Below are 8,419 nucleotides of genomic sequence, written 5' to 3' on the forward strand. Positions count from 1 at the left end.
GATTCTTTTTGACCCAGCTCCCAGAGAAATGGAAATAAGAACACAAATAAACAAATGGGACCTAATGAAACTTAAAAGCTTTTGCACAGCAAAGGAAACCATAAACAAGACCAAAAGACAACCCTCAGAATGGGAGAAAATATTTGCAAATGAAGCAACTGACAAAGGATTAATCTCCAAGATTTACAAGCAGCTCATGCAGCTCAATTACAAAAAAACGAACAACCCAATCCAAAAATGGGCAGAAGACCTAAATAGACATTTCTCCAAAGAAGATATACAGATGGCCTACAGACACATGAAAGAATGCTCAACATCATTAATCATTAGAGAAATGCAAATCAAAACTACAATGAGATATCATCTCACACCGGTCAGAATGGCCATCATCAAAAAATCTAGAAACAATAAATGCTGGAGAGGGTGTGGAGGAAAGGGAACACTCTTGCACTGTTGGTGGGAATGTAAATTGATACAGCCACTATGGAGAACAGTATGGAGGTTCCTTAAAAAACTACAAATAGAACTACCATACGACCCAGCAATCCCACTACTGGGCATATACCCTGAGAAAACCATAGGTCAAAAAGAGTCATGTACCAAAATGTTCATTGCAGCTCTATTTACAATAGCCAGGACATGGAAGCAACCTAAATGTCCATCGACAGATGAATGGATAAAGAAGATGTGGCACATACATACAATGGAATATTACTCAGCCATAAAAAGAAATGAAATGGAGGTATTTGTAATGAGGTGGATGGAGTTAGAGTCTGTCATACAGAGTGAAGTAAGTCAGAAAGAGAAAAACAAATACAGTATGCTAACACATATATACGGAATCTAAGGGGAAAAAAAAAAAAAAAAAAAAAGGCCATGAAGAACCTAGTGGCAAGACGGGAATAAAGACACAGACCTACTAGAGAATGGACTTGAGGATATGGGGAGGGGGTGGGGTGAGATGTGACAGGGTAAGAGAGTGTCATGGACATATATACACTACCAAATGTAAAATAGATAGCTAGTGGGAAGCAGCCGCATAGCACAGGGAGATCAGCTCGGTGCTTTGTGACCACCTAGAGGGGTGGGATGGGGGGGGTGGGAGGGAGGGAGATGCAAGAGGGAAGAGAAATGGGAACATATTGTATATGTATAACTGATTCACTTTGTTATAAAGCAGAAGCTAACACACCATTGTAAGGCAATTATACTTCAATAAAGATGTTTAAAAAAAATAAAAATAAAAAGAGGGTGTTATTACCAACGTGAGGATACAGACAAGGTGAAAGTGCTGTCTGCCTGCCATCACACAGCCATGGTGAGGAAGGGTTAGGGTAAGAACTCAGATCTGTTGTAGCTTCTCACTCTTTCCACTTCATCTCTGAGTCCCTTTTTCTTAGCAAGTAAAGGTGATAAACTCATGGGTGAGCGGCAGATAAAAAATGGCAAGGATGATAGGCTTTATTGCAGCAAAGATGCTGCCGGTGGAGAGTAGAGTGAGCTGGAGTATCAGTCATCACTCCCTTTGCCCATCATGAGCCACTGCCATTGGCTTCTGTCTAATTAAGATCAGGCAGCTGTTTATGGGAACCTGCTCTATGTCAGATGTCCTATAAGATGTTCTACATTTCCTTTTTGAGTGAAATAGAAGAAACACTGATTCTGGGCTTCCTTTCTTCCTCGAATTGCTGGGGAGACAGGAAGTCCATTCCATTATTGGATCAAGAGCACACATTGTCACCATCACCAGCCCTCGCCAGGGAGGACCCAGATAATGGGAAAACGCAAACTTCGATGAATAAGAAAGACCCCAGAAGCAGCATCTCTACCTTCTCATCACCAGACGGGGCTCAGTGTGACTCAGCAGAGCCATCCTTTCCTATCAAATCCTCGTGGCCCCATCCAACACAGAGTGACTCAGAACACTTTATTCCAGTCTCTGTGCCAGAGTGGCTCCGGGCTCAGGTCCTGAGACCCTCCAAGCGATTTCTCAGTTTTACAAACATCTGTGTCACTTAACCTTGTACACTCCATTTGTTTATTTGAATAAACTCAGGGAAGATCATATTGGCCGTATTTCACTGGATTGGCCTTGTCAGGGACACTTTAATGCTGTGTTGTTTGGGGACATCCTGCACTCAAGTTGCCAATGTAGCCATAGCCCAATGGAGGCCACAGGGGCAGAGGAAGGAACTCAGTGTCTTGAGTGATGATTATATCGAATCAGCACGGGTATTCTGGGTCAACAGCCATAGCAACGTGATCCTAGGTGGATCCCAAAAGCATCCCAGACCACAGAAACGGACAGAAGGTGAATGTGGTTCAGAGAAGCACAATGGCCACTTTGGGAGACAAGATGGCACCATGCAATTTTGAGTCTTATCAGCTATACTTCAAATCAGTCGAATGCATCCATGGTTCTTTCTCTGTATTTCCGATTCCGGTCTTTGTGTCTGTCTGCCTCTCTCTGTCTCTTGGTCTTTCATTGTCTCTCTGTCCATTGTGCCTTTGTCACTGTGTCTCTCTGATAATCAGACTCCCACATGTAAAGAGTCCAGGAACAAGACAGACTTGGATTTTTATACTGCTCATCCACTTAACAGTTTGTGATCTTAACTTGTCTCCGAATGTCAGTTTCCCCATTATTAAAATGGAGATCGTAACATTGACCTTGTTGAGTTGCCATTAGGATAAAATGAAACAAAGAGTGTATGGCAGGCAGTTCAGTTGCTGGCTCCTAACAAGTGCCCAATAGATATGAGTTCCCTCCCCATCTCCAGTGCACTTTACCCTCATGACATATTAGGATCCTACCAATCTGTTGGCTTTCCTCTAGCGTGGCCTGCCCTCGGCCCATTTTCAGATCAGCCAATGGCGCCATTGGCTGATGGCTGCAACTATTTTTCATCCAGTTGGTCTCACTCCAGCAGTTTCATGTGGTCTCTTGCTGTAAATCAGTCTGGGAAAATAAATGTCCCCAGTCCATTAGTGCCTTTCCACCACAAGCCAATTTGAGCCACAAAACAGACCAGCTTCTTAATGGCCACTTAGATACATTCCTGCAGCCCAGTCTGGAGACCCTCAGCCTCAAATCCCACCAGCTCCTGTGCAAAAGAACCTCCACTGTTACAAGACTGCTGGCAGCAAAGGCATAGACTGGACCCTTAACACCTGCGGGGGGCAGGGCGGGGGAGACCACAAACCCTGGTTTGTCTAGAACGGTTCCAGTTTGTCCCTGCTATCCCAGAGTAATTATTAGCAGTGTCCCTTTCACTCTCCAAAGAGTGCTGGTCTGAATGATAGACTATAAAAGGTATCTATGGAAACCAAGAATAATAGTTTATAGTAATAATAATAATGTCTAGCATTCATTGATCACTTGCTCTGCGCCACGCATCACCATAAAGGTCCTGATGCACCGTGGGCTCAGTGTGACTCAGCAGAAACCCCCTTACAGCACTCTGAAGGGAGGTGCTGTTATTATCTCCATTTTATAGAGCAGGAAGCTGAAGTTTAGAGCAGTGGGCGACACGGTCAAGGTCAGCCAGTGTAGAGGGCGCTGGCTGTGCCTCACTCAGATCCCTTTTACTGGGCGGTGCACCCATCCTCCGGCTGCTGGGAGAGCTGGCTGCTCAGGGGTCAGGGCAGTCCCCGTCCCCTCTTCCATGGGGAACAGAGGCTCCACGTCCCCACGTGGAAAGCAGCCCAGAGCCCAGAACTGACTGATGACAGGGGCTGGGGGGTGTGGGGGCCAGAAGGCTTCCCCCATTGCTACAAGGTCAGATTGACTCTATGGTACAACTCATGCTCCAGAACCCCTGGTGGGATCCAGCTGAGACCCAGCTCTTGCTTGGCTACTTCCCCAGCCCCATCCTGCTTCCCTTGCTCCCAGTCTCCCGAGAGCACCTCTTACATCAACCACTTCAAAAAGCATCCCTGTCCCAGGCTCTGCCTCCAGGGGACCAGTCCTAGGATAGCCAGTTAGCAGGTGGCTGAGCTGGGACTCATGTCTAGGAAGGTCTCACTCTTCATCCCTGAGCAGATGTGATATAACACTGCCTATATTATACACCTCCAAGTCATCAAGTCTCCAGGAAATATGTCATACAGGCATAGATATGACAACAGTCACAACAACTACCGTTTACTTAGTGCCAACTTTGGGCCCCTTTCCTGCATCTGATCCTCTCAACACCATGATGTTCATCTTAGTAACCCCATTTTGCAGTTGAGGCACAAAAATCTTGGAGAAGTTAAGAGAGATGCTCACCGAGGTTACACGGATACATCTTTCTCCAAAGGCCAGGTGCTTTTTCCCTTCGGCCAGTTAAATCGCTTGCTGTGTAAATTGTTCACTGAATGGTAGATGAAACAGATTCCCCATTAAAGTTGATGCTCTGGCAACAATTTAGATGGAAGACTGGGCTATCCCTCCCACCCTGCACACCCCGCAGTGGTTCTTTCTGAGCCGCGTTTGACCATCAAGCCTCCACTTTGGGGGGAAAGCCGTATTACTCTGGGAATGGCCAGAGAATGTTTCCTTAAGCCACACATAAACAGATCAAAGGAGCCAGTCACTGAAGAAAGGAAAGAAAGCCAGCTTATGTGCCAAAGGTCCGGAGAAGTAAATTACATATCTTGTGGCTTTTCCACAGAGGGAGACAAAATAGAATAAAAGGAAAACAGCAGAGCTTTAAGGAGAAACAAACCAGGATTCAAATCCTATCTCTACCACCTGTGTGATGTTTAAGCAAATTACAGAACATCTCCAAGCCTCAGTTTGCTCTAACCCTAATACCTACTGCGTTAGACCACAGACGAGAGGGGTAAATGAGATAAAATATGTATTTCCCCCTGCCTCTTCTCTTCCATTTCCATAAAATTTATACAGTAACCAACTTGGACCCTCATTCCAGGTCTGAATACTACTAGTTCAGATAAACTATGCTTTATTCTCTAGCAAAAAGCATATCCTATTTGATGATAAAAGGTTTACATTAAAAATAGAGAATGAGAGAGAGAGAGAGGGAGAACAGATAAGAGGGAAACCTTCATCCAGGAGGCGATCAGCTGATTCATAAAACTACAGAATGAGTCATCCTGGCTCCCAAGGCTAAACTTACAATCAGTGAGCATCTTTGGCCAGCCAATCCTATCCTAGTGGAGAAAGAAGGGCCCAGCGGGCAGTGCTCACAAACCCATTCCAGTCCCCCCTTGCAAAACCGATTATCTCTGCTTCCAGCTTCGGGGAATGAAAATCAATCTGGGCCTTTGCAATACTGTATTCCAAATCCGCCCCCTCACCCCCCATGGCTGGCTAGCTTTCTGAACAACTGGGGTGGGGGATCTGCAGTGATTCCATTGTGTGTGTGTGTGTGTGTGTGTGTGTGTGTGTGTACGGCTCCAGTGAAGAACGGGCTTCAGTGTCTGGCTTTGAAAATCAATCTCCCGGCCTTCATCTTGACATTTATTATTTCCAAACGCTTCAGATACTCTCAGCATTTATGCAGTAAGCAAAAGGCTGGAGAACCCAGACCTATTTGCCCTGCAGATGACAATCTTTTCTCTTAAAAAGTAGCTTCAACATTTTCACTCTCTGAAAATACACTCTGACGAAGAGTCCTAGAACCTGGTCCTCAATTTGAATGGAGGGTCATAAATTACACACACACACACACACACACACACACAGTATTTTTGATGGGTGGTTTAGGAAGGAGAATTATCAATACACAGTTTTAATGTTACTAGATAGACATTCTTCCACCAGCAAGTGAAGAAAAATAATGACTCAACAATCCCCCTCCAGGCGTCTTTCCTCCATCCATTCATCCAGCAGTAACTTAGTCATTCAGCAAGAGCTTATTCAGGATATACTGGGTGCCAAGCTCTGTGCTGGGCACTGGGAATTTATTGGTGAGCAGGGCAGAGGTAAGCTCTGCCTTCTGGGATCAGCCAGCTTGGTTCAGCAAGAGTTAACAGAATAGAACCGTATAGGATCCCCCAGCTGGCCGATGCCTTGTCCCCTGCCCTGAACTTCCCAGGGAGAGGCCCCCGTGTTTAGAGTCAAGCATGACCAGCCCCGTACGTGATGCGTGAGCCAGAGAGCAGCGACCACCTCTCTCCAGCCTCCTCCCAGTCTGGCGAAGGAAACCCGCGTCTGCTCTCAAAGCGGCAGAGGGGAGGGGAAGCTCCTTTGCCTTTTTCTTGCCTCCAGATTGTTCCCAGATTCTGAGTTTGGGGGTCTAACCTGGGAACCGGTGAGCTGGCTGCTGCTTTTAGGGAGCAGTGTCTGTTGGGGGCTTTAAAAAAACCGCGATGGGAAGGGGTGGGCCCATCTCACTGTGCTAACAGCAACTTACCCTGAAAAGCCTCCCATGCCGCTGCATGGACAAGTCAAGAGTGGTGGTCCAGTGAGCCCTCTGGGTGAGCCCTCCCTCCCCAGAATTCCAAGGAAATGACCATATAGTAACAGCACGAGAGAGGCTTAGACACTCCAGGAGGAATCCCAGCCGGTTCGGGGGGCGGGGGGAGGGGGAAGGGAGGAGGGAGGCGGCAGTCTGAAGTTCCCCGGGGAGGAGTGGGGAATAGAAGGGCACTCAGATTGCTGAGCGCCTCCTGAGATGGCAGCAGGAGTTAGAAGAAGATTCAGTTGTTTTGTTTGTGTTTTTCCTCTTCAGAGAAACACAGAAGATGCTTGTGGGGAAAGAGGGGGGATGAAGTAGCAGTCTTGGCCTCACCCCTCACGGGGCTTAGATGCTGGGTACCTAGGATGCTTCCCAGTCCCTTTCCCCATATCAGACCACAAGGACGGGAGTGCAGCGGTGAGGAGGAAGGACGCATTTCCCCAGCCCCGCACTTCGTCCCCAGCCCCACCAGGACAATAGCATGGAGGCTGAAAAGATCCAATATCAAATCCTGGCCATGCCACTTAGTGGCGGCCGAATGATCTTGGGCAAATCACTCTCCGAGCCCTGGTTGCCGCACCTGTAATGGGGGACAATGATGGTACCTAACTCACTGGGTCCCAGGAAGTATTAAATAAGATCGCACGCATAAAACTCTAAAAAACGATAGCTCGTACACAGTAAGCCGACGGTTATTTTTTAAGCATGTTATCGTCAAACCCCCTCTCCTGGCAGCTTAGCTGTAACCCCACGGAGAGCTCCCGCGGCGCAGTCTTCCAGACCCTGAGCGCGGGGCGCCACATCGACCCTTCCCCTCTCACAGGCTCCTCCGGTCACCCCGAGATCCGGCCTGGGGAGGGCGAGGGCCGCCTCTCAGCACCCTCCCCAGCATCAGCTGGCCCAGGGCCTCGGGGAGGCTCAGAGACCCGGGTGAGGGCGCGGAGGGGGGTGTCCACGGAGGCTCTCCCCCCACCTGCTCCCCGGAGCGCTGAGCGCGCAAAGAGAGAAAAAGAGAAAGGCGCGGATACTGGACCAGGCTTTGACGCGGATCTTGAGCTCGCCGTCCTGCGGCTCGGGCATGGCCTTCCTGGTGACCCGCAGCTTGTTGAGCCCCCCGAAGCCGGCCAGCACCACGGCGCGCATCTCCTGGGCGTCCCCGAGGCGGTGAGAGCCGCCGCCGCCCTCCGCCGGCTCCTTGACTGCCTCCTTCTCGATCATTTGCTCCGTCTCCTCCGCCTTCTCCACGCCTTCCTTGGCCATGGCGCGCGCGGGCGCGGGGCGCACGGGCTGCAGCGGCTGAGGCGCGGGGGGCTCGGGGCTCCTCTCCCGCGGGTTCCTCCTGTTGAATGTGGGATGCTCAGCGGTGCAATGGCTGCAGCCTCTGCGAGCAGCGCCGCGGTCCACAGCCTCCGCCGTAATCCTCCCAAGAGCCGCGCCCCCGTCCGCCCCATCTCGCTCCCCACCGCTCTTCCCTGCCCGATCAAAGCCTCAACTCCAGTTTCTCAACCAGTGTCAAATCAAGCTCTTGATCGTAGACCCAGAGCCCAGATTTGCCCCAAACTCGTGAATTAAACATGAAGAGAGGCCGCCTTGTTCTCCGCTGTGGGCGCAATACTTCATTATATACGGCGCAGGCTGGGCGCCTTGAAATGGACAGAGATGAATGTCTGGGTCTGGAGGATGCCTCCCCGCCCCAAGGTTGCCTCCTCTCCCACCGACATGCAGGGGCGGGCGGGATAGACTGGAAATGGTGCTTTTTCCCAGACCATCAGTCCCAGCTAGAAGAGAGGAGAGGTTCTGGAAGCTGGAAACTAGAAATCCCTCTCGCTGCCCCGAGGAGTCCAAATCCAGGGTCTTCGCACTCAGGACCTCCAGGGTTATCGCGGATGCTCCTTACAGCATCGCCAGGAGCATCTTCTGATGGCTAATTCTCACTACCCGCACCATTTGGGGCCGTTAAAGAGGCTCCAAAAAGAATTCAGTACCAGAAAGCGGTCCTGTTCTTGATTTGA

At 49.4% G+C, this 8,419-nt stretch overlaps 1 protein-coding gene across 1 annotated transcript in view; it reads right to left on the bottom strand.

The window, feature by feature from the left end:
• The window catches only part of VAT1L (vesicle amine transport 1 like), a 150,381-nt gene extending 142,714 nt beyond the window's left edge, over positions 1–7,667 (bottom strand). The window contains exon 1 of the mRNA XM_068529008.1: positions 7,441–7,667. Within this exon, the coding sequence (XP_068385109.1) occupies positions 7,441–7,667 (227 nt within the window). The remainder of the gene's footprint in view (positions 1–7,440) is intronic.
• Between the last annotated feature and the right edge of the window lie 752 nt (positions 7,668–8,419).

This window comes from Eschrichtius robustus, chromosome 19 (assembly GCF_028021215.1).
Source record: "Eschrichtius robustus isolate mEscRob2 chromosome 19, mEscRob2.pri, whole genome shotgun sequence".
In the NCBI taxonomy this organism is placed as follows: Eukaryota; Metazoa; Chordata; class Mammalia; order Artiodactyla; family Eschrichtiidae; genus Eschrichtius; species Eschrichtius robustus.